We start from the raw sequence: 26,587 nt of genomic DNA, 5'->3' as shown, positions 1-26,587 counted from the left end.
TGCTTTTGTTCATTCATTTTTGCAGCATAAGTGGTAAAATACTAAATTATAAAAAAAAAAAAAAAAAAAAAAACATTTTGTAGCAGAAACATCATAATTTTATATCATATTGTGATTAAAAATAAATAAATAAATAAATAAAATTACAGAATAAAATGTGTGCTCAGTATAAAAAAAAAAAATCAAAATACTATATAAAAACTACTATATAAAACTATAAATACTATATAAAAATATAGTATAAAAAAAAATTAAGCAGAACTCCAAAGCCTAGCTTTCTGTGTTCAACCTCTGTGCGCCGCCACCTCCCGGCCCTTTAAGAGGTTTAAGATCGCATGGCCACTGTGAATGGCTGGCGCGGCGGTCACGTGATCCGAAAACCTGAGATCACAAGCGGAAATCTAAAAGCTTTCGTTTAAGCGCCGGTGACTGTGCCGTACGCTCTCGGGAACTGCTGTATTGACAGCAATTCAATACTGGTCCAAGGACCAGGTGCTGATGAGGCCGCATATGTGCGTGCGGCAGGCTTCAAGGGGTTAATAATGATCAAAAAAAAAAAGACTGCATACATTGAGGTCTCCACCCTAAACCAACCTTTCTTGATGTGTTTCACCACTGCTAACTTGCTTACAAGGTTAGGGGAAGTCCTGAAACACGTCAAGGAAGGTTGGTCTTGGGTGAAGACATCAAGAAGACTTTGATGTCTCCATCAGAAAGCAACCTCGCTCGACGCGTTTCACCACTGCTGGCTCTGCAATAAAGATCATTCCTGGAGTTCAGATTTAACTAATTTCATTCCGTACATTGATAGTGGGAGATGATTACTGAGCCATAGACCTGTGCTCTTACCTGTATCCCCCTGTACATTGGCAGGAGTAGCCGTTCACCTCATCCACACACTTGGCGTTGTTCTGGCAGCGGTGGTCCTGGCAGTCGTCATGGTTGAGGCTGCAGTTTTCCCCTCCATAGCCTGGAGCACATTCACATCTATGAGACAAAGTCCAGGAAAAACCAGAGAGTCAGTAGTGTTTGCAAGATACAGCCAAAAGCTACGCTGATGTGCACAGCGTTGTACACAATAGCAACCAACCATATTAGAGAGAAGAAATAGTAGTAGATGATAGAAGTGGAATTAGATGATAAATTTGATGGATACTAAAAACTTTATTATTTACTCAATAGCCCAGATTGTATTAAGAAGCTTTGCCCCCTAATGACTAAAGCCCACAGCCAATATATCAGTGGTCTTCAGACTGTGGCTTAAGGGCTGGATGCTGCCCTTTGCTTGTCTTTATCCAGCCCTTGAGACACTTTCCCTCCAACTTACTCCAATGATGGGGCATCATTCCTCCCACTGACACCATTGATGGGGAACTATTTCTCCCAATGACACCAATGATACAGTGCCTTGCGAAAGTATTCGGCCCCCTTGAACTTTTCAACCTTTTGCCACATTTCAGGCTTCAAACATAAAGATATAAAATGTTTATTTTTTGTGAAGAATCACCAACAAGTGGGACACAATTGTGAAGTGGAACGAAATCTATTGGATTTTTGAAACTTTTTTAACTAATAAAAAAATGAAAAGTGGGGCGTGCAAAATTATTCGTCCCCCTTGCGTTAATACTTTGTAGAGCCACCTTTTGCTGCGATTACAGCTGCAAGTCGCTTGGGGTATGTCTCTATCAGTTTTGCACATCGAGAGACTGAAATTCTTGCCCATTCTTCCTTGCAAAACAGCTGGAGCTCAGTGAGGTTGGATGGAGAGCGTTTGTGAACAGCAGTTTTCAGCTCTTTCCACAGATTCTCGATTGGATTCAGGTCTGGACTTTGACTTGGCCATTCTAACACCTGGATACATTTATTTGTGAACCATTCCTTTGTAGATTTTGCTGTATGTTTGGGATCATTGTCTTGTTGGAAGATAAATCTCCGTCCCAGTTTCAGGTCTTTTGCAGACTTCAACGGGTTTTCATCCAGAATGGTCCTGTATTTGGCTGCATCCATCTTCCCCTCAATTTTAACCATCTTCCTTGTCCCTGCTGAAGAAAAGCAGGCCCAAACCATGATGCTGCCACCACCATGTTTGACAGTGGGGATGGTGTGTTGAGGGTGATGAGCTGTGTTGCTTTTACGCCAAACATATCGTTTTGCATTGTGAGCAAAAAGTTTGATTTTGGTTTCATCTGACCAGAGCACCTTCTTCCACATGTTTGGTGTGTCTCCCAGGTGGCTTGTGGCAAACTTTAGACGAGACTTTTTATGGATATCTTTGAGAAATGGCTTTCTTCTTGCCACTCTTCCATAAAGGCTAGATTTGTGCAGTGTACGACTGATTGTTGTCCTATGGACAGACTCTCCCACCTCAGCTGTAGTTCTCTGTAGTTCATCCAGAGTGATCATGGGCCTCTTGGCTGCATCTCTGATCAGTCTTCTCCTTGTCTGAGCTGAAAGTTTAGAGGGATGGCCAGGTCTTGGTAGATTTGCAGTGGTCTGATACTCCTTCCATTTCAAAATGATCACTTGCACAGTGCTCCTTGGGATGTTTAAAGCTTGGGAAATCTTTTTGTATCCAAATCCGGCTTTAAACTTCTCCACAACAGTATTACGGACCTGCCTGGTGTGTTCCTTGGTCTTCATGATGCTCTCTGCGCTTTCAACAGAACCCTGAGACTATCACAGAGCAGGTGCATTTATACAGAGACTTGATTACACACAGGTGGATTCTATTTATCACCATCAGTCATTTAGGACAACATTGGATCATTCAGAGATCCTCGCTGAACTTCTGGAGTGAGTTTGCTGCACTGAAAGTAAAGGGGCTGAATAATTTTGCACGCACCACTTTTCAGTTTTTTATTTGCTAAAAAAGTTTAAAATATCCAATAGATTTCGTTCCACTTCACAATTGTGTCCCACTTGTTGGTGATTCTTCAAAAAATAAAAATGTTATATCTTTATGTTTGAAGCCTGAAATGTGGCAAAAGGTTGAAAAGTTCAAGGGGGCCGAATACTTTAGCAAGGCACTGTAGGGCGCTATTCCTCCCACTGACACCATCAATGGAACATTATTCCTCCTACTAAAGCCAATGATGGGACATTGTCTATTTCCACTCACACTGGCATTTTCTACTCCAATGGCCACAGTCCATCTCCCCCTAAAGCCTGAAAAGACAGTAAACTGACCCTTTGTTTAGAAAGTTTTGAGACCCTTGCCAGATATGCTTCATGTGCCAGTGCCAATATAAGCTCCAGGTTAATGAATGGGCTTCATTGCAGAGTTTGAAAAAATGGATTTCGATGCTGGCTCAGGTCGTGAAAGCTGCTCTGTCCTACAGTGACAGATATTTCCGGGGGGTGAGGTCATATAGGCAAACTACTCCACACACGATGATCTTGTCCAAAAATTGATATCATTTTGGTCCTGATTCAGGTGTAGGTGTGATAGCGCTGGACTAACTGAAGCAAGGTCTTGATAGTGTTGGATATAGCATAGTCTTAAGCCAATCCTCCTTCAAAAGGGCTAAGGGGCAATGAAGGTGCAGTGTAGATGAAACTAGTTTAAGTATTGGGCTGCTGCCTCTTTGATAGCCTCAAAGAGAATGCTCAGTAGATGACAAACTATGGGATGGGTATTGAGGAGCACCCAGTACAAACGTTCATGACTCTCAGAGGTCAAATGAACATTTTTCTTGAAGAAAGGTCTGAGATTCCAATGCATTCTGGGGGAAACACCTCCCTGAAGTGCATTGAATTTATTTGATCATTGTAGGTTAAAGGGTTTTATGTCACCATATGCAAAGATCCTGGGATAGCACGTTTTTACTTCCCCTTCCCTACTAATCTGCAGCAAAAGTCCATCTCCTTTTTATTAGTCGAGGAACAAACCTAAGCTTGGAAACAAGTGTTTGCAGGTTGGTATGAAGCGGAAGCGTAGTCAAGGAACAAGCCAAAGGTTGGTAACATGTGGTTATAGGTTGGAATGAAGCGGAAGCGTAGTCAAGGAACAGGCCAAAGGTTGGTAACATGTGGTTATAGGTTGGAATGAAGCAGAAGCGTAGTCAAGGAACAGGCCAAAGGTTGGTAACAAGTGATTGCAGGTTGGGATCAAGCAGAAGTGCAGTCAAGGAACAATCCAAAGGTCAATAACAAGTGGTTGCAGGCAGTGCAAGGTCATCTAGAGCCCAGGGCTAACATGCCACACTGCGCCCCCCAATATGTATGAGAATTATGTGTCAGCAGCTGGCAGAAACCTTAGGTGGCTCTACCTCTCTAGCATCCTCACTATCTCGCAACCAAATTGCCCAAAAAGCTGTAGCTTGGGTATGGATTCCACATTTTGAGTTCATCCAGCCGAAACAAGCCAAACAGGTGGCAGTAGGTTGGAATTAAGCAGAAGCGTAATTGAGGAACAAGCCAAAGGTCAGTAATGACTGGTAGCAAAGATACAGACGGCAGCAGGAGAGACAAGAGTGAGATATTGGCTGGAGAGAGCACAATAATCTGGCAAACAGGACATGCAAGGCTTAAATAGGAAGTTCATGGGAGGAGCAAAGAGTTCAAGGTTCACCAGAAACAAGGCAAAAGGCAGGACTGTCCAATGGGTCAGACAGGAACCTGTCCAGGATCTCAGGCTGCTCAGCCAAAAACATCACGAAACGCAGCAGAGGTTGCAAGTTCAGACCTGGGTCCTGACAAATAGTCTCCACAGCTAGTCTTTCCCCTACCCCACTTCCCTTCCCCCATTTCTAGCACTGGTCTCCAAGTTTGCATGTGGACCATGGAATGTGGGACATTCCCTGGGTATGCCAAAGGTATTATATTGTTTTATGACTTAGGCCGCGTACACACGCGGGGACTGTCTGCCGAAACTAAGTTCGTCAAACAGTCCGCTCAAACTTTTGAATGAACGAACACGCCCACACACGGCACTTTTTGAGCGGACAAATACGGCAAACTTTGTTCGTCGTACTAAGTCCGCGCAACTTTTGAAATGGACTCGCCCACACACAAGGCAACAGTCCGCTCATTTCGAGCGCGTGTGCAGGTAGGCGGGGCCCGCGACGGAGACGCCGCGGGCTCCGCCGCCTGGAATGTACTTAAAGGGGAACCCCAACGCCGAAAAAAATCGGCGTGGGGGTCCCCCCAAAGTCCACAACAGACCCTTGTCCGAGCACGCTACCCGGCCGGCCAGGAAAGGGGGGCGAGCGAGCGTGCCCCCCTCCCGAGCCGTACCAGGCCGCGTGCCCTCAACATGGGGGGTGCCTTGGGGAAGGGGGGGCCGCGCGGCCCCCCCACCCCAAAGCACCTTGTCCCCATGTTGATGAGGACAAGGGCCTCTTCCCGACAACCCTGGCCGTTGGTTGTCGGGGTCTGCGGGCGGGGGGCTTATCGGAATCCGGGAGCCCCCTTTAATAAGGGGGCCCCCGGATACCGGCCCCCCACCCTATGTGAATGAGTATGGGGTACAATGTACCCCTACCCATTCACCTGTAAAATAAAAGTACCCAAAAAAAAAACACAACACACGAGATAAAATATTTTATTGCACAGCTCCGGGGGTCTTCCGTCTTCGGGGGTCTTCTCGCCAGACTCCTCCGCTATCTTCTTGTAGCTCTTTTGCTAGCGGAGGAGTCCGGCTTTCTTCCTCCCCGCCGCCGGCCTCTTCTCCCGACTTCGGGGGTCTTGTCCCCCTCTTCGGTTCTTCTGCCGGGCCACCGCGCCTTCTTATAGCTCTTTTGCAGGCGGTGGCCCGGTCTTCTGTCGCCGCTGTCGCCTTCCGGTCACCTTCCGTTCTTCTTCTTGTTCTTCTTCTTCTTCTTCTCCAGGAGATGTTGACACGTCGCTCTCTCCGGCCGGAATGCCAGAGCCGCGCTGTGCGGCCACTTATATAGTGACAATGGGGCGGTGTCACATGGTATATGTCACATGGGTTGGTCACATGGGTTGATGTCACATGGGGACTATGATATCGTAAGGGGGCGGGGTCACCATGTGACCAACCCATGTGACATATACCATGTGACACCGCCCCATTGTCACTATATAAGTGGCCGCACAGCGCGGCTCTGGCATTCCGGCCGGAGAGAGCGACGTGTCAACATCTCCTGGAGAAGAAGAAGAAGAAGAACAAGAAGAAGAACGGAAGGCGACCGGAAGGCAACAGCGGCGACAGAAGACCGGGCCACCGCCTGCAAAAGAGCTATAAGAAGGCGCGGTGGCCCGGCAGAAGAACCGAAGAGGGGGACAAGACCCCCGAAGTCGGGAGAAGAGGCCGGCGGCGGGGAGGAAGAAAGCCGGACTCCTCCGCTAGCAAAAGAGCTACAAGAAGATAGCGGAGGAGTCCGGCGAGAAGACCCCCGAAGACGGAAGACCCCCGGAGCTGTGCAATAAAATATTTTATCTCGTGTGTTGTGTTTTTTTTTTTTGGGTACTTTTATTTTACAGGTGAATGGGTACATTGTACCCCATACTCATTCACATAGGGTGGGGGGCCGGTATCCGGGGGCCCCCTTATTAAAGGGGGCTCCCGGATTCCGATAAGCCCCCCGCCCGCAGACCCCGACAACCAACGGCCAGGGTTGTCGGGAAGAGGCCCTTGTCCTCATCAACATGGGGACAAGGTGCTTTGGGGTGGGGGGGCCGCGCGGCCCCCCCTTCCCCAAGGCACCCCCCATGTTGAGGGCACACGGCCTGGTACGGCTCGGGAGGGGGGGGCGCGCTCGCTCGCCCCCCTTTCCTGGCCGGCCGGGTAGCGTGCTCGGACAAGGGTCTGTTGTGGACTTTGGGGGGACCCCCACGCCGATTTTTTTCGGCGTTGGGGTTCCCCTTCAAGTCCATACCAGGCGGCGGGGCCCGCGACGTCTCCTTCGCGGGCCCCGCCTACCTGGAGACACGCTCGAAATGAGCAGACTTTCCTCCGAGCGGGAACAGTTTGCTCATTTCGAAAGTGGCCTACACACGGGCGGACTGTCCGCTCAAACCAAGTTTCAGCGGACAGTTTTTCGGAATTTCCGAAAAACTGTTCGTCAAACTGTCCGCTGAAACTGTCCGCTGAAGCCCCACACACGAGCGGACTGTCCGCTGAAACACTGTTCAGCGGACAAAGTTGAGCGAACAGTCCGCCCGTGTGTACGCGGCCTTACTCCCATTAGCTACTTGCTACGCTGTACGCCGCCTTAGCCTTGGCAATGTTTCTGAAGGTTTAGCTCAGCCCACTCATGGACAATACTGTTGTTCTGCTTTTCTTTAAAAGTGCCACTAAAATACTGAAAAAGAAAAAATATATTCCTTCAACGGCTTAGAAAACACTGCTGTCGTCCGTATCTGCACTATTCCTCTTTACCAACCTCGGCTTGTTCCTTGACTACGCTTCTGCTTGATCCCAACCAGCAACCACTTGTTACCAACATTTGGTTTCTTCCTCAACTATGCTTTCGTTTGATCCCAACCTGCAGCCACTTACTGACCAGTTACTGACCTTTGGCTTGTTTAATGATTACGCTTCTGCCTGATCCCAACCTGCAACCACTTCTACTGACCTTTTTTGTTTGTTCCTCAAATATGCTTCCACTTGATTCCACCCTGTAACCAGGGCTGGGACAAGGAGTGGGCATGAGGGGAGGCTGCCCTGGGCACTATGGTATCATGTGAGGTGGGGGGGGCCCACAAGCAGACTGGGGGAGGGAATTGTGTTGGAAGGGGGAATTTGGGGTTCGGAAGAGGGTAAGTATTGTTATAGGAAGGGATATTGGAAAAGGTGGTGCTAAGAGTGGTGATCTAGAGGGATTTTGTGTTGGGAGGGGGGATGGGGGAGGAAGATTTGTGCTAGGAGGGAGGATTTGGGGGGAATGTATGCTGGGAGGGAGGGGTTTTAAGTGGAGGGGGGAGGGAAGATGTGTACTAGGAGGGGAAATTTTAGGGCTAGAGGATTTGTGCTAGGAGGGGTGCATTTTTTTTGGGGTGAGGGCATTTGAGCTGGGGGGATTTGGGGGCTGGAGGGCAATGTTTTGTGCAGAGAGGGGGATTTCAGCAGGGGGATACATTTCTACCGAGAGGGAATTTACACTTAGGGGGTAAGCAAGTAGATTAGTGCTCAGTGGTTTGGCTCAGTGCTTAGGCTTGTTCCTCGACTATGCTTCCGTTTGATCCCAACCTGAAACCACTTGTTACTAACCTTTGGCTTGTTCCTTGACTACGCTTCCGCTTCATTCCAACCTGTGACCATTTGTTACCCACCTTTGGCTTGTTCCTTGACTAGGCTTTTCGCTGCATTACAACCTGTAACCATATGTTATCAACCTTTGGCTTGTTCCTTGACTACGCTTCCACTTCATACCAACCTGAAACCACTTGTTACCAACCTTTGGCTTGTTCCTTGACACCGCTTGTGCTTCATTCCAACCTGTAACCACTTGTTACCAACCTTTGGCTTGTTCCTTGACTACTCCTCCACTTCATTCCAACCTATAACCACTTGTTACCAACTTTTGGCTTGTTCCTTGACTACGCTTCTGCTTCATACCAACCTGAAACCACTTGTTACCAACCTTTGGCTTGTTCGTTGACTAGGCTTTGGCTTCATTCCAACCTGCAACCACTTGTTACCAACCTTTGGCTTGTTCCTTGACTACGCTTCTGCTTCATTCCAGCCTGTAACCACTTGTTACCAAGCTTAGGTTTGTTCCTCGACTATGCTTTTACTGCCACCCCTTGTTGTTACCAACCTTTACCAACCACTATAAATAAAAAGGAGATGGACTTTTGCTGCAGATTAGTAGGGCCTGGGAAGGGGAAGTAAAAACGTGCTATCCCAGGATCTTTGCATATGGTGACATAAAACCTTTTAACCTAAAATGATCAAATAATCCAATGCACTTCAGGGAGGTGTTTCCCCCAAAATGCTTTGGAATTACCAAGCTTAGGTTTGTTCCTCGACTATGCTTTTGCTTGACCCCAACCTGTAACCCCTTGTTACCAACCTTTGTCTTACTTACGGACTGCGCTTCTGCTTGATCCCTACACGCTATATCAGCTACTGGACTCGCGACTTGCTAACCCTCTGGTGGGGTGATCCTGAGAACCACGACCAGGTACTAACACGCAATCAAAGCCTATCTCCACCATCAGGAGCTCTGGTGTTCGTGCTTTCGACCCCTTTACCTGGGGTGAGCCCGCCTCATCCACCAGGGTGATCTGCTTTGGTACTTATCCTGTTGGTTGGTGGGAGTCTCTCTACTGATATAGCTACTTGCTTCTGAGCCTGACCTCTAACCGCGACACCATCGTTGTTTTCTACTTCATCCTAATAGAAGGCTGGCAGCTGGTGACCTGGAAGTTAGCCGCTTGGTTAAAAACCATGGGAGGCCAACAAGTTCGTGGTGCTCATAAATGTAAAAATATAAGACTACAGAGGGGAGGGTCCTTCCTTACTGGGTATTTATTGCAAAAAAATATATAAAAAATGGTGCACTTACTTTGGACCCTCTGCAGTTGCAACGCATTTGGAATTGGGATGACAAGGATTGAGCTCCACAGAACAAAAGTCCACTGACTGTTCACAGTATTCGCCTGTCATTAGAGAGAATGGAAAAAAAAAAAACGACGAGTGAGCGAGAGCTCTAATTTATTTTACTTTTTAACAATAAAAATGCAGATACAAATAAATTCTACACTTATGCAACTCTTTTTGGGCTCCTGGACAAAAAGTAGAAACAAATAACGGCAACAAAACATGATAAAATGCACATTTAAGGCCTGAAGATTAACCATTTGACCTCCGGAAGATTTACCCCCTTCACGACCAGGCTATTTTTTTTTTTTGCGATACAGCACTTCGTTACTTTAGCTGACAATTGCGCGGTCGTGCGACGCTGTACCCAAATACCATTTTTCTGTCCTTTTTTTTCCCCACAAATAGAGATTTCTTTTGGTGGTTATTGATCATCTCTGCGTTTTTTATTTTTTGCGCCACAAACAAAAAAAAAAACTATATATTTTTTTACTTTCTGCTTTAACGCATCCAATAAAAATTGTAAAAAAAAAAAAATTTCTTCATCAATTTAGGCAAATTTGTATTCTGCTACATATTTTTGGTAGAAAAAAAAATCCCAATAAGTTTATATTGGTTTGCGCAAAAGTTATCGCGGCTACAAACTAAGGAATTAAAAAAAAAAAATTCTTATCTTGTCTACAAACTACGGAATTTTATTATTTTTTTTTTTATTTATTTCTTGATTGGTTTGCACAAAAGTTATCGCGTCTACAAACTAAGGAATTTTTTTTTTTAATTTTAATTTTTTTTTTTGATTGGTTTGCACAAAGTTATCGCGTCTACAAACTAAGGATTTTTATTATTTATTTATTATTTATTTTTTTGATTTGTTTGCACAACAGTTATAGCATCTACAAACAAAGGGATATATTTTTTTTTTTTTTAATTTTCTTTTTCTACTAGTAATGGCGGTGATCAGCGATTTTTAGTGGGACTGTGACATTGCGGCAGACAGATCATACACCTAACTGGCACTTTTTTGGTGGACCACTAATACAGTGATCAGTGATAAAAATAGGCACTGTCACTGTACTAATGACACTGGCAGGGAAGGTGTTAACATCAGAGGAGCGATCGAAGGGGTTAACTGTGTGCCTAGGGAGTTCTTATTTACTGTGCGGGGGAGGTGCTTTGAGTGGGGGGGGGGGGCATTGGTCCATGGCCCTGCTTAGCAGAAAAACAGGATCCATGCCTTCCCTACTGACAGAACGACAATCTGCCTTGTTTACATAGACAGGTCGGCATTCTGCCTGTGTCCTATGTAATCGGCAGGTGCTGGCGGGCACTGGCGGGCATTGAGTATAATCACAGCGGGTGGGAGCAGGTCGCACACGCATGCACGCTCCCCCAAACCCGGAGGTGTCAGATCACCTACTAGGTACGTGATCTGCCGCAGTATGTGAGCGGTCGTTAAGTGGTTAATTAAACCCCCCCAAACATTATATATTTTCTGAAAGCAGAGACCCTGCAGAATAAAATGGTCCTTTTTTTGTCGCAAGATATTGATGCAACAGTTTATCAAAGTTTATCAAAGCCATATTTTTGGTGAAAAAAAAATACACTAAAGGTGAGCTCTGGAAGTTTTTTTTAAATTAATGTATTAATTAATTAATTTATTTATTTCATTTATTTATGTATTTATTTTTTTACACCTCCGGAAGGTTTTACCCCCTATATGACCAAGGCTATTTATTTATTTATTTATTTATTTTTTGGCTATTCAGCACTGCGCTACTTTACCTGGTAATTGCGCGGTCATGCAACACTCTACCCGTATGACATTTATATAATTTTCTTCACAGAAATAGAGCTTTCTTTTGGAGGTATTTGATTACCACTGCGTATAATTTTTTTATTTTTTTTTTGCAATATAAACCTAAAAATACTGGAAAATTTTGAACAAAAATACCCCAATATTTTCTACTTTCTGTTATAAAAAAATATCCAATAAAATCGAATTTCTTCATAAATTTAGACCAAAATGTATTCTGCTACATGTCTCTGGTAAAGAAAAAAAATCCCAATAAGTGTATATTGATCAGTTTGTGTGAAAGTTATATTGTCTACAAACTGCGGGATATATACTGGACAGCTATAGGCGCTATACTGTAATAGCGTGTCGGACAATCTGGCACTAACAGACCCTGGGATCCATTCACAAGGCAGTATCTTACCACATCCGAGTATGCGGTAAGATACCATATAGCTTTTCTTTAATCACTTAAAAATGCGATTAAAATAAAGCAGGGTTTTTATTTTATTTTTATATTTTATTTCTATTATTTATTTCTATTATTATTTATATTTTATTTATATTATTTATTTATATTATTATTATTTATATTTTATTTATATTATTATTATTATTTTCTTTATATTATTTATTTATATTATTATTATTATTATTTATATTTTATGAAGTCATTATATTTTAGTAGTAAATGCCTGTGGTAATTTATCGCTGAACTGTCGAAAAATTTGTTCGTTTTCGTTACATTTGTTTTTTTGTTTTTTTTTTGTTTCATTTATCAGGTCATTCTTTATGATAAAAATGTGTTATTTCGAATAAATTTGTACTTTCGTAAAAATTTGAATTCGTTATGTTCCATCCGTTTAGATGTGGTATTCGTAAATTTGAAAATCCCAAAAATTTGAAAATCTGAAATAACTAACAAATAATTAATAACGTTTAAATGATAGGAATTCCGCATGAATGAATAACACTCGACCTGGAGAGAAAATAGCCTCATGAACATTCTATTTTTGCCTTTGATTGTATAGGGAGTGAAGCTGGCTGGAGGGTTTGTTTGAGAAGTCATCTAAGCAATTACACAGCCACTAGCTATCGGCTCCATCTAGTGGTCATAATGCGGTATTCTGCTTATTTTCTCTAGTCTGTATGGAATCACATTGCCACTAGTCATCAGCGCCATCTAGTGGTCATAATGCGGTATTCTGCGCATTTACTCTATTCTGTATGGAATTACTTGGGCACTAGAAAACAGCTCCATCTAGTGGTCATAAAGCGGTATTTTCCCAATGTATTCTATTCTTTATGAATGAATAACACTCAACCTGGAGAGAAAATAGTGTAATGAACATTTGACTTTTGCCTTTGTATAGAGAGAGAAGCAGCTCCAGTCTGAACAAGCAGGAAAGCCCACAACACGGGTCCTAAGTGTTTAAAAAACTCGTTGCCACCAATATAGGTCATAAGTCAGCAGCTGATGAGCCAACTGTTGCCTGTCAGGTGGAAGCGATCGGATGGCTGTACAGCCTCCTGATCACTTTCATGCACTCCCTTCCATGTTTCTCAGACCCTGCTGTCCCACCCGTGGTCCTGGGACCAGGCCAGCGGGAGTAGGGGGGGTGGGTGGGGGTTTCCGGTCCCAGGACTTATGCTATTTTCTCTCCAGGTCGAGTGTTATTCATTCGTAAAGAGTAGAGTAAATCAGGAAAATACTGCATTATGACCACTAAATGGTGCTGATGGTTAATTCCATGCAGAATGGGGCAGAACAATAAGACAAATAAAGCTGTATATGACATTACCTGTGAATTGTGCGGCACACAGACAGGTGTAGGTGTTTAGTCCATCCACACAGGTGCCGCCGTTATAACAGTCGCTGGATTTGCATTCATCTCTGTTCGCCGCACACGTGGGGCCCTCGAACCCATCGGGACAGGAGCACCTGATTGGGTGGAGAAGACGATTGTCAGGTTGCACCATAGAAGGGCAATTGGGGGGGGGGAGGGGGGTAAAAAGTTCACAAGTTAAAAACTGTTTTTTTTTTTGGCTAGAAAAATTCTTAAAACCCCCAAACATTATCCATTTTTTTTTCTGACACCCTAGATAATAAAATGGTGGTTGTTGCAATACATTCTGTCGCGCCGTATTTGTGCAGCGGTCTTACAAGCACACTTTTTGATCGCAATCTTTCCCGAGCTTGGTGGACCGGCTCTGTGATGTCAGCCGACAGCGGGCTTCGGCACTAAAAGGGCAGGAACCAGCTCCACTTAAAGGGAAGTATGGGAATTTTTTTCCCCCTGCAATCATACTTACCTAGCCGGATGCTGCATCTGTCCCCCCCTGCCGGCTCTAACACTGAGAACCGAGCGATCGAACACAGCAGATCACTCGGTTCTCAGGACTCTCTGAGCAGAGATCTGGGGACTGTCAGTCACCGCTGTCTGCTCTGCCCCCTCCCCTGCTCACGGGAGTGGTGGGCTGTGGAGGGGGCATGAGCGTCCGGCTCAGGCTCTCAGCGGCTCGCCCAGAGGCGATCGAACACAGCAGATCACTCACTTCTCAGGACTCCCTGAGCAGAGATCTGGGGACGGTCAGTCACCGCTGTCTGCTCTGCCCTCTCCCCTGCTCACTGGAGTGGTGGACTGTGGAGGTGGCGGGAGCATCCGGCTCAGGCTCTCAGTGGCTCACCCAGAGGCGATCAAACACAGCAGATCACTCGGTCCTCAGGACTCCCTGAGTAGAGATCTGGGGACTGTTAGTCACCGCTGTCTGCTCTGCTCCCTCCCACGCTCTCTGGAGTGGTGGGCTGTGGAGGGGGCGGGAGAGTCCTGCTCAGGCTCTCAGCGGCTCGCCCAGAGGCGATAAAACACAGCAGATCACTTGGTTCTTAGGACTCTCTGAGCAGAGATCTGGGGACTGTCAGTCACCGCTGTCTGCTCTGCCCCCTCCACCGCTCACTGTAGTGGTGGGCTGTGGAGGGGGCAGGAGCGTTGGGCTCAGGCTCTCAGTGGCTCACCCAGAGGCGATCAAACACAGCAGATCACTTGGTTCTTAGGACTCTCTGAGCAGAGATCTGGGGACTGTCAGTCACCGTTGTCTGCTCTTCCCCCTCCCCCGCTCTCTGTGGTGGGCTCTTGAGGCGGTGGGAGTGTCTGGCTCAGACTCTCAGCGGCTTGCTCAGTGGCTGAGCGGATCTCGATCACATGGTCACCATCTTGTCCGAGCCGGAAGAGGCTCTGTGATATCACTCGACAGCGGGCTTCAGCCCCGCTGTCAGCTGGAAAGGGGTCCCAGGAGTGCAGAACGATCTACAATGCTGCGATCCATGGGAGAAGTACCGCCAACCCAGCATTCCCCGGACTTCTCCTTTAATGATATAAACTTCAAGTGGCGGGGGAAGAATTAGAACGATCGTTTGCTGGGGAATGTTTCTTTTATTGCACACGACATGTTACACAGAACCCCCCGAGGGTTCAATACCGCGATAATATTGCTGGAGTTCCATCCCCCGGATACAAACCTCGTCACTTACGCTTTTATGTTTCCATTAAGCATGAAAATTCATTGAATTTATTAAAGATCTCGCAGTCATGCGAGAGCATCTCATAGTGTGTGGTATGAAGGGACACCGAGAACCGGCAACCCCGGAACACGGCTTACATTCCCTCATCGCTTTATACAAGATTTACATTCCGTGTACAGCGACTGCAGGGACAGAAACACGGGAATCCAACGCGTCCTTCTCTACCAGTGTGACCAATGAGAAGAGAAGAAATGCCGCGTCTTCATATACTGACTACCATCAGCTAAGAGAAAAAATATTATATATATATTTATTTATATATACAGTATATATGTATATGGTGTGTATATAAAGACGACTGCTACAGTTCAAAAAAAATAAAAAATACAATCAACATCCAACTTCTACACAGACTACTTTCACCTTAGATAAGCCCCCCCCCCCCAAAAAAAAATAACAAAAAAAAATAACTGTGGCACTTTCTTTGGCACTTAGGGCACTATTCCTTCATCTGACACTATGGGGCACTATTCCTCCCACTGATACCAATGATGTGGCACTATTCCTCCTACTGACCCCAATGATGGGGCACTATTCTTCTGACTGATACCAATGGTGGGGCACTATTCCTCCCACTGACCCCAATGATGGGGCACTATTCCTCCTACTGACCCCAATGATGGGGCACTATTCCTCCCACTGATACCAATGATGGGGCACTATTCCTCCCACTGACACCAATGATGGGGCACTATTCCTCCCACTGATACCAATGATGGGGCACTATTCCTCCAACTTACCCCAATGATGGGGTACTATTCCTCCAACTGACTCCAATGATGGGGCACTATTCCTCCCACTAACACCAATGATGGAACACTATTCCTCCCACTGACACCAATGATGTGGCACTATTCCTCCTACTGACACTAATGATGGGGCACTATTCTTCCCACTGACACCAATGATGGGGCACTATTCCTCCTACTGACACCAATGATGGGGCACTATTCCTTCCACTGATACTAATGATGGGTCACTATTCCACCCACTGACACCAATGATGGGACACTATTCCTTCCACTGACACCAATGATGGGGCACTATTCCTTCCACTGATACTAATGATGGGTCACTATTCCACCCACTGACACCAATGATGGGACACTATTCCTTCCACTGACACCAATGATGGGGCACAATTCTTCCCACTGACACCAATGATGGGACACTATTCCTCCTACTGACACCAATGATGGGGCACTATTCCTCCCACTGACACCAATGATGGAACACTATTCCTCCCACTGACACCAATGATGGGGCACTATTCCTCCAACTTACCCCAATGATGGGGCACTATTCCTCCAACTTACCCCAATGATGAGGCACTATTCCTCCTACTGACACTAATGATGGGGCACTATTCTTCCCACTGACACCAATGATGGGGCACTATTCCTCCTACTGACACCAATGATGGGGCACTATTCCTTCCACTGATACTAATGATGGGTCACTATTCCACCCACTGACACCAATGATGGGACACTATTCCTTCCACTGACACCAATGATGGGGCACTATTCTTCCCACTGATACCAATGATGGGGCACTATTCCACCCACTGACACCAATGATGGGACACTATTCCTCCCACTGACACCAATGATGGGACACTATTCCTCCCACTGATACCAATGATGGGGCACTATTCCTTCCACTGATACTAATGATGGGTCACTATTCCACCCACTGACACCAATGATGGGGCACTATTCTTCCCACTGATACCAATGATGGGGCACTATTCCACCCACTGACACCAATGATGGGACACTATTCCTCCCACTGATACCAATGATGGGGCACTATTCCTTCCACTGATACTAATGATGGGTCACTATTCCACCCACTGACACCAATGATGGGACACTATTCCTTCCACTGACACCAATGATGGGTCACTATTCCACCCACTGACACCAATGATGGGGCACTATTCCTCCCACTGACACCAATGATGGGACACTATTCCTCCCACTGATACCAATGATGGGGCACTATTCCTCCTACTGACACCAATGATGGGGCACTATTCCTCCCACTGACACCAATGATGGGGCACTATTCCTCCCACTGACACCAATGATGGGGCACTATTCCTCTCACTGATCAGAAGTTTAGAAGAACCCAAGGTTATAAGTATATGCACAGATTCCAATTATGCAAATGTTATATTAAATGCATTGACGTTGGGCTTGACTTTTTATCAACCTACCCTTTCCTTATGTGCTCGGTCAATGTCTTGCTTATACCCAAATGTATTATTGTATCATTGTGTGATCCAGTACATGATTATCAAGAGTATCTGGAAAGGGTTTCTTGTATTGTTTTCTACTGTTTAAAATAATAAAAATAGGTTTGAGCCCAAATCACTGATGCTGCCTGTGTACAACCCATCATTGTCCTCTATGTGGTTGGACCCCAGGACATCATAAGAAGAAATGATATGCCCACTGTGTGATTGTGGGTAGACACCTGGGTTTGTGTCCAAAGATCTTCATTCATATTAGAGCTCACTATTCTGGAAAGGAATGACACAAAGAGGTAAGGGTGCTAGGAGATCCAAAAAAAAAAAGATGGACCATGGTGGGCATGTATGAAGTTGTTAATTTATTCAGATGTATATATTGGGTCTTAAGGTAGTCATAAATACCCCAGCGCGAGTTCCCAAAAAGTAATCAAGCACTTTCATGTCAGAGGAAATAACCCAATTCCAGTGCTCCCAACCCAAGTGCTGAGCTCAACCATAATGAGGCCAATTCCTCCCACAAGGGAAAAGTAGAAATTTGCACTTATGGGGCTCTCCGAAGGATGGGATTAAACAGCTTCCAAGTGTGTTTGCACTACATCACTTCAGGTCCTCCAATAACGCTTCTACTCACACACATCAAATCCTCCAATAGTGCTTCCACTCATACAAATCACATCATCCAATAGTGTTTCCATTAATACACATCAGGTCCTCAAAGAATGCTTCCACTATACACATTAGGTTCTGGTTCTCCAAGATTGCCTCCACTCATATACATCAGCCCTGTCAAGGGTTCTTCCACTCATACACATCAGATCCTCCAAAAATGCTTCCACTCATACACACTGGGTCCTCCAAGAGTGTTTCCACTCATACAAATCAGTTTTCTCCAATAGTGCTTCCATTAATACACATTGGGTCCTTCAAGAGTGCTTTCTCTCATAGACACTGGGTTTGCCATAAGTTCTTCCACTCATACACATTGGGTCCTTCAAGTGTGCTTCCTCTCATACATATTGGGTTCTCCATAAGTTCTTCCATTCATACACATTGGGTTCTCCATAAGTTCCTCCACTAATACACATCAGATCCTCCAAAAATGCTTCCACTCATACACACTGGGTCCTCCAAGAGTGTTTCCACTCATACAAATCAGATTCTCCAATAGTGCTTCCATTAATACACATCAGGTCCTTCAAGAGGGCTTCCTCTCATACACACTGGGTTCACCATAAGTTCTTCCACTCATACACATTGGGTCCTTCAAGCGTGCTTCCTCACATACATATTGCGTTCTCCATAAGTTCTTCCATTCATACACATTGGGTTCTCCATAAGTTCCTCCACTCATACACACTGGGTTATCCATAAGTACTTCCACTCATACACATTGGGCTGTCCATAAATTCTTCCACTCATACACATCAGGTCCTCCAAGAATGCTTCCTGTCATACAGATTGGGTTCTCCAAGAGTGCTTCCTCTCATAAACACTGGGGTTTCCATGAGTTCTTCCACTCGTACACATCGGGTTCTCCATATGTTCTTCCACTCATACAAATTGGGTCCTCCATTAATTCCTCCACTCATATACATTGGGTCCTCAATTAGGTTCTTCCACTCATACACATTAGACCCACCAAGAGGTTCTTCCACATATTAGACCCACCAAGAGGTTCTTCCACATATTAGACCCACCAAGAGGTTCTTCCACACATTAGACCCACCAAGAGGTTCTTCCACATATTAGACCCACCAAGAGGTTCTTCCACATATTAGACCCACCAAGAGGTTCTTCCACATATTAGACCCACCAAGAGGTTCTTCCACACATTAGACCCACCAAGAGTTCTTGAGCTTGTACACATCAGGCCTTCCAGGAGTTCTTTCACTCATGCACATTAGGCCCTCCAACTAAGAGTACTTCAAATCCCACACATCAGGTCCCCCAAAAGTGATTCTATCAAGCCCTCTAAAGCCTTGTACACACAGTCGGAGAATCCGTCGGAATGTGTCCTATCGGACCGCGTTGTCGGATAATCCGACTGTGTGTGGTCTGCATCAGACTGATTCAGTCGGAATATCCGTCGGACCCAATTTTCCAACTTGTTGGAAATATTTTCCGACCAACTGCTCCGATCGGACATACTCCGATCATGTGTAGAGAATTTTGATCGGACAAAGTGCCACGCATGCTCAGATCAAATTCCTACATCAAAGCTATTGGCTACTAGCCTGAACGTAGTCCCATCGTAACGAAATTACGTCATCACGTTCTGAAAGATTGGATTTTTCGACAACTTAGTCCGACCGTGTGTATGCAACAGTTTCGGACAAGATCCGACGGACAAAATCCGACGGGCAAAATCTGACGGATTTGGTTGTGGAAATCTCTGACCGTGTGTACAAGGGCTTAGACTGCTTCCACTAACACACAGATATCTAGTCCTCCACTGACTTGGCCACATTGTCCCTCAGTACAGGATGTCACACAGGACGAGTTGCTGCAGATAAGTCACTGCTTTCTGTGGTAGTGGCCACTTACAACCAAGCTTAAGAAACATCAAAGCCATATTGCTGTTCTGGTCTACACCGCCAGGACAGGTTTAATCATTTTTCTGTTGGGTACAGATGGGCTCCACGTAACTGTGAAGAACCCATTGTTCAAGTTGATAGAGCTCATAGGAATTCTGTTCTGTTAATGTGAATGACCTATTGTACCGATCTTTCTATTATAGGCTCCACCATTGAGTTCAAGCCCATGAGCGAAAAAGCGACGCATGTGAGTGGTTCTAGTGAAGGGTTTTATTATACTTTGGTAAAGAACGTGCATTCCCTTGTCTCTGCAACGTCTGGGTTGAACATGCTTTGAATATTTTCACGTAGCACGACCGCGTAATTCACTTTCCACCAGAACTGAATAGAGGCTCAGGTGGATTCTTAACCTCCTTTTTTTTCTTATTTGTTTTTTTGTTTTTTTTCTAAAGAAATTGAGGTAAGTCGTAGATTAACGTGTCTAAAGATCCTTCAGCTCGTGGAAGGTTAATCTTTCCAACCTAAAAAGGTTGGCGTTACTTTGTATGTAAGGGAACAATGCTCAACGACAACGAGTTGCCTATTGTCACAAGAGACGATGTTGGAAACATTGTTTTTCGGTCTCGCATCTTCTCTCCGCATTCTTTCCCTTTTTTTTTTTTTTTTTTTTTATATATTGGTTGATCTTTCCTTTTTTTGCTCTTTTTAATAAAGCAGTTGTCCGCAAACGGTCTCCTTTTTTTTTTATTTGAAATGGATTCTATTCTCTGTAAATTCCCCAAAATAAAGGAAAAAAAATATATAAAAAAAAAGAAATACCGTACATACAAAAAAAAAAAAAACAGGTTGGAAAGATTTGTGTGCAGGTTGAAAGCTGTGAAGAGTAAATGGCTTGATTGAATGGCTTTGCAAACCCCAAAGGAAAATATAGGCCTATTGTAAAGATGCTTGGTTACCAAGGCAACAGAACGAGAGGCCATTAAGTATTTTATTTTTTTTTTTTTTTTTTTTTTTACATCTGGTAATTTTAGGCTCTTAAAAAAAAAAAAAAAAGCAGGTCTGGTCATTTCTGCCTCTTGATTCAACATAATTTTCAAATAACCCAATTCTCAATGGTCTCTTTGCTCTCCTCGACCAAGATTTATTTTCGGCAACTAATTATCTTGCAGGGATTGGTGAAACGCGGCGACTAAGTGAAAAGTGGGTCCCTGTATGTGGAATGCCTGGACTTAGAGTGCTGCTTGGGTGATGGGAGATGCTGTCAGTTTAGATGCATGCAAAGTTAAAAGCAAATCACAGTAATTATAGCAGAATCTGAGGCACTATAGATAGATGTAAAAAAAAAAAAAAAAATACAATTTAGAATGTAAATATGTGAAGACGCTGACAGTCCTTTTATTAACGCTCATCATTTTTTTTTTTTTTTTTTTGCGTGGAAGAGAAGGTAACAGATGGCAACATAATGTACAGAACAGGTTAATTGGAGGGCTATATAGAATTCTAAAAACAGTTTGGATAATCATCCCGAGCAGTAAGAAAAGCAACCATTGTGAGGTTTAAATTGACTTAATGTAACAGAAAAAAAAAAAAAAAAAGACAGCGAAGAAAAATAAATTGTACTAAAAGCAATCAAGCGTTAGAATACATTTTGATACAGTTACCCCGATCTGCTGGTTATTTCAGTTAATTTCTCTTAAAGGGTCAAACAAGTTGTGCGTTTTATCTGGCCTTGTCTTTGTTCATCTATTTCACGGTAATCTCAGATCTGCAACATAGTCACTATTTTTTTTTTCTTCCTTTCTTTCTTTTTTATCATTCTAACATTGTGTTAAAATGTATCTGCCAAGTATTTCCTTACACTCAGGGTCAGTTCACATCACCAATTCTGTGTTCCGGATGCATTCCTGCTTGCGTATTTGTGATGCAGTCTTGCAATCTGATGCGTTTTTTTATGCATTCTGGTGCGTCCCCCCCTCCCCTTTTAAAAAATAAAATAAAATCTTTAAACATTTGCCTACTGGGCACTTTCACCCCCTTCCTGCCCAGGCCAATATTCAGCTTTCAGTGCTGTCACGCTTTGAATGATAATTGCGCTGTCATGTAGCACTGTACACGTATGACATTTATATCATGTTTATCACACAAATAGAGCTTTCTTTTGGGGGTATGCAATCACAGCTGGGGTTTTTACTTTTTGCCAAACAAACCAAAAAAGACTGAAAATTTAGAAAAACAAAAAAATTCAATTTTTTCATAGTGTGTTATAACATTTTGCGAACAGGTAATTTTTCTCCGATGGGCACTGATGAGGCTGCACTGATGGGCACTGATAGGCGGTACTGATGGGCACTGATGAGGCAGCACTGATGGGCACTGATGGGCACTGATGAGGCTGCACTGATGGGCACTGATAGGCGGTACTGATGGGCACTGATGAGGCTGCACTGATAAGGCTGCACTGATGGGCACTGACAGGTGGCATTGATGGGCACTGACAGGTGGCACTGATGGGCACCGATGAGGCTGCACTGATGGGCACTGATAGGCTGCACTGATGAAGCTGCACTAATGGGCTCAGATAGGTTGCACTGATGGGCACTAATAGGTGGTACTGATGGGCACTAATAGGTGGTACTGATGGGCACTAATAGGCGTCACTGATGGGCTCTGATAGGCAGGGCTGCCGTTAGAAATCACAGGGCCCCATACTGCTTACCTGAGAGGGCCCCACTCCCTCCCTCCCCATAAAATACCAAAAGATATTCTGCCAGCCTCTACACTCAGTCTCCATCCTTTTGTGTACCCGCAGCAGCTGCCCAAGGGAGAGGAGAAGAGTGATGCCAGCAACATTGCAGGGAAAAGAGGCTCCGGAAAGCAAGAGGATGGGGGCACACAGCACTGATCCCCCTGCAGCACAGCGGAAGGGAAGGAAGGAGCAGAGGAGAAGCTGGCAGCGCTGTGGGAGGAGGCAGAAGAGGAACGGTGTCTGCAGTAGGACAGTACAGCCGCACCTCCTACCCAGCAGGTGCCCGGGCCCCCTTTTGGAACTGGCCCGGGCCCAGTACAGTCGGGCAGACTGTACTGCCTTATCTTTGGCCCTGCTAATAGGAGGCACTGATAGGTGGCACTGATAGGTGGCACCGACAAGCACTGATAGGCAATGGTGGCTGGCACTGATGGGCACTGATAGATGACACTGATGAGGAGACACTGCTGGGCACTGATTGGCAGCACTGATGAGCACTGATTGGCAGCACTGGTGGGCACTGTTGGGACTGTACTGATATGCAACCCTTTGTTTCTTTAGAAAGTCCAGCACTAGATAATGTGTACACAGATAAACAAGCCTTCCGGACACATTGGGGTGATTTACTAAAGTCAAATAAAATGTTCAGTTGCTCCAGAGCTTAGTAAATGAAGAGAAGCTCTGACCTCCATCATCCAATCATGTTCACGCAAAAATGTTTTTTTTTCTCTTCCTTACATGTGATTGGGTATTTGCAGAGTGAATCTTTACCTCATTTACTAAGCTCTGGAGCACTTGCAGAGCACACGGTCTATTTTTCTTTAGTAAATCCAGCCCATTGCTTCTTTGGAATGTCCAGGACTAGTCCACACTCCACAGATAAACAGCTTTCCTTTCATGAAGCGGAAAGCAGGGGAGGTTTATGTTGTCACAAGCTGTTTGCAAATTACGCTGCCATTTTTAGAGGTGCTTAAACTGGAAACTAACTTTAAATGTTTCCATAGAAACTCCAGAGAAGACGTTCTGCAAAACCCTGAAGCCGGAGCGAATCTATTTTAAATGCACCTGCAGACAAAATCCTTGACAATAATATCTGCAAACATAACAAAAGTGTCGCGCTCATTATCTAATGTACACCGCGCTTCCTTCCAGAGGACGAGAACCTTCGTCTTTCTTCTCTACACAAACTTACCACAAGAAGAGAAGAAACGCTTTCACTGCCACGCGGCTTTATACCGAGCGCGGCTACATAACTATTCTTCTGTCAATGGTAAAATGTTCTTTCTGTTCTACAAAGCGCCGCAGTTAAAGAAAAAAAATCCTACTAAACACGAAACTTCTCCGCTCTGAGACGAGGGGTTGAAGAAGACAGTTTACACTATTTGATGAGAAATATGAGTTGAGTAGTCATACTCCTTGTAAACCGATCATGTGACCACTGTGCGAGCCAATCAATGTAGTCTTATGGTTGAGAAGACTTTTAATTGGGAGCCACCAAGATGGGCTCCCGACACATGTGACCACTGTGAGAGCCAATCAAAGCAGCAAGATGGGCTCCCAATCAGATTAGGTCAAGGCTTCTGATTGGGGACCACTGTGCGAGCCAATCAAAGCAGTCTTATGGTTGAGAAGGCTTCTGATTTGGAACCAACAAGATGGGGTCTCGATCATGGGACCACTGTGCGAGCCAATCAAAGCAGTCTTACGGTTAAGAAGGCTTTTATTTGGGAGCCAGCAAGATGGGCTCCCGACACATGTGACCACTGTGAGAGCCAAACTAAGCAGTCTTAAGGTTGAGAAGGCTTTTGATTGGGAACCGGCAAGATGGGGTCTCAATCATGTGACCACTGTAAGAGTCAATCAAAGCAGTCTTATTATTAAGAAGGCTTTTAATCGGGAGCCAGCAAGATGGGCTCCCGACACATGAGACCACTGTGAGAGCCAATCAAAGCAGTCTTATGGTTGAGAAGGCTTCTCACTGGGAGCCAGCAAGATGGGCTCCCAATCAAATTGAGTCAAGGCCTCTGATTGAAAGCCAGCAAGACAGGCTCCCGATCATGTGACCACTGTGAGAGCCAATCAAAGCAGTCTTTTGGTTAAAAAGGCGTTTAATTGGGAGCCAGCAAGATGGGCTTCCGACACACGTGACCACTGTGAGAGTCAATCAAAGCAGTCTTATGGTTGACAAGGCTTCTCATTGGGAGCCAGCAAGATGGGCTCCCAATCAGATTGGGTCAAGGCTTCTGATTGGGAGCCACCAAAACAGGCTCCTGATCATGTGGCCACTGTGAGACCCAATCAGTTATGGTTGACAAGACGTCTCATTGGGAGCCAGCAAGATGGGCTCCCAATCAGATTGAGTCAATGCTTCTGATTGAAAGCCTGAAAGACAGGCTCCCAATCATGTGACCACTGTGAGAGCCAATCAAAGCAGTCTTATGGTTGCAAAGTCTTCTGATTGAGAGCCAGCAAGCTAGGCTCCCAATCAGATTGGGTCAAGGCTTTTGATTGGCAGAATAGGATAGAAAGACACAGCTGAGCTCATCTGAGTGCAGTAAGTAAGAACAGCAAGATAGACCCCCAATCATGTGACCACTGTGAGAGCCAACCAAAGCAGTCTTGTGGTTGACAAGGCTTCTGATTGGGAGCCAGCAAGATAGGCTCCCAAACAGACTGGGTCAAGGCTTCTGATTGGGAGCCAGCAAGAGGGGCTCCCGATCATGTGACCACTATGAGAGGCAAGCCAATCAAAGCAGTCTTATGGTTGAGAAGGCTTCTGATTGGGAGCCAACAAGATAGACTCCCAATCATATTGGGTCAAGGCTTCATATTGGAAGCCAGCAAGACAAGCTCCCGATCATTTGACCACTGTGAGATCCAATCAAAGCTGTCTCATGGTTGAGAAGCCATTTTGCCTTCCTGCAGGCCTTTAAGTGGGCTTTCATACCCAGAGGGCACCATGGCTTCTCTATTATGTGATTGCTTTGATTGGCTTTCACAATGGTCACATGATACTGAACCTGTTCTGTTGGTTCCCAATCAGAAGCCAAGACAGAGAGCAGTCAATGACAGCTCGGTCAGTGTTCAGGGAGCGTGCAATGGTCAGTGGACATGTTTGTATACATAGCGGCTGTGCAGAAAATGTTACACAGCACGTTGCAGTGGATAGGCAGTGCTGCTTGGCCAACCGTGTCCTATTCAAGTAATGGTCACAACAATATTGCAATTGTGCAAAAATAGAAACACCAGCCTTGCCCGTTACCTTTATAAATCCTTTTATTGAAGAAATAAAACAAATATATACTCGCAAACAGCATATGATATTAAGTTCACCACAGTGTTCCACATTGTCTGGTCCACTGCGACAATCCCAACATGGGGAAGACACTTCAAAAGGGATGACCTGTTTCAAAGGTAGATCCCCTCTTCCTCAGAGCTAAATCATTTGGCTCTGAGGAAGAGGGGACCTACCCTCTTTTAGACTTCCATAGTCCTTAGTGGGTGGCAACATTTTGCCTGGTTTAAAGCTGTTGAAGGTCTAAGGTTTACCATTACATTTACACCCATCTTGGGCGCAGGAGGTTGTTAATTTTGTTTGCACAATGTTGCAACTGTGTCTAAAGCATGGTCTGGTGGGATTTCAATTTAAAAGTCAGGTGTTCTGAAGACATCATATTGCCTCCTGAATGCCATCTCTGAACTGATCCACATTCTCTAAACCAATCCACCATCTCTAAATCAATTCACCATCCCTAAACCAATCCACCATCTCTAAACCAATCCACCATCTCTAAACCAATCCACCATCTCTAAACTGATTCACCATCTCTAAACTGATTCACCCTCTCTAAGCTGATCGACCCTCTCTAAACTGATTCACCATCTCTAAATCAATTCACCATCCCTAAACCGATCTACCATCTCTAAGCCGACCCACCATCTCTAAACCAATTCACCATCCCTAAACCGATCCACCATCCCTAAGCAGATCCACCATCTCTAAACCGAGCCACCATCCCTAAACCGTTCCACCATCCTTAAACCGATCCGCCATCTCTAAACTGATCCTTATCCCTAAACCGATCAACCATCTCTAAATCGATCCACTCCCAACTGATCCACCATCTCTAAACCAATCCACCACCACTAGACTGCTCCATCATC

The 26,587-nt window shown here is 45.0% G+C and overlaps 1 protein-coding gene across 1 annotated transcript in view; it reads right to left on the bottom strand.

The window, feature by feature from the left end:
- The window catches only part of SLIT1 (slit guidance ligand 1), a 539,732-nt gene that overhangs the window by 41,870 nt on the left and 471,275 nt on the right, over window positions 1-26,587 (bottom strand). The window contains exons 29-31 of the mRNA XM_077455662.1: window positions 13,106-13,245; window positions 9,477-9,570; window positions 850-987 (exon numbers count right to left, since the gene is read on the bottom strand). Of these exons, the coding sequence (XP_077311788.1) occupies window positions 850-987; window positions 9,477-9,570; window positions 13,106-13,245 (372 nt within the window). The remainder of the gene's footprint in view (window positions 1-849; window positions 988-9,476; window positions 9,571-13,105; window positions 13,246-26,587) is intronic.

This window comes from Lithobates pipiens, unplaced genomic scaffold (genome assembly GCF_037356315.1).
Source record: "Lithobates pipiens isolate NorthernLeopardFrog02 unplaced genomic scaffold, aLitPip1_a1.2 Scaffold_25, whole genome shotgun sequence".
NCBI classification, from domain to species: domain Eukaryota; kingdom Metazoa; phylum Chordata; class Amphibia; order Anura; family Ranidae; genus Lithobates; species Lithobates pipiens.
Note: the sequence above shows the minus strand (reverse complement) of the source record. Positions and strands in the feature narration are given on the sequence as shown.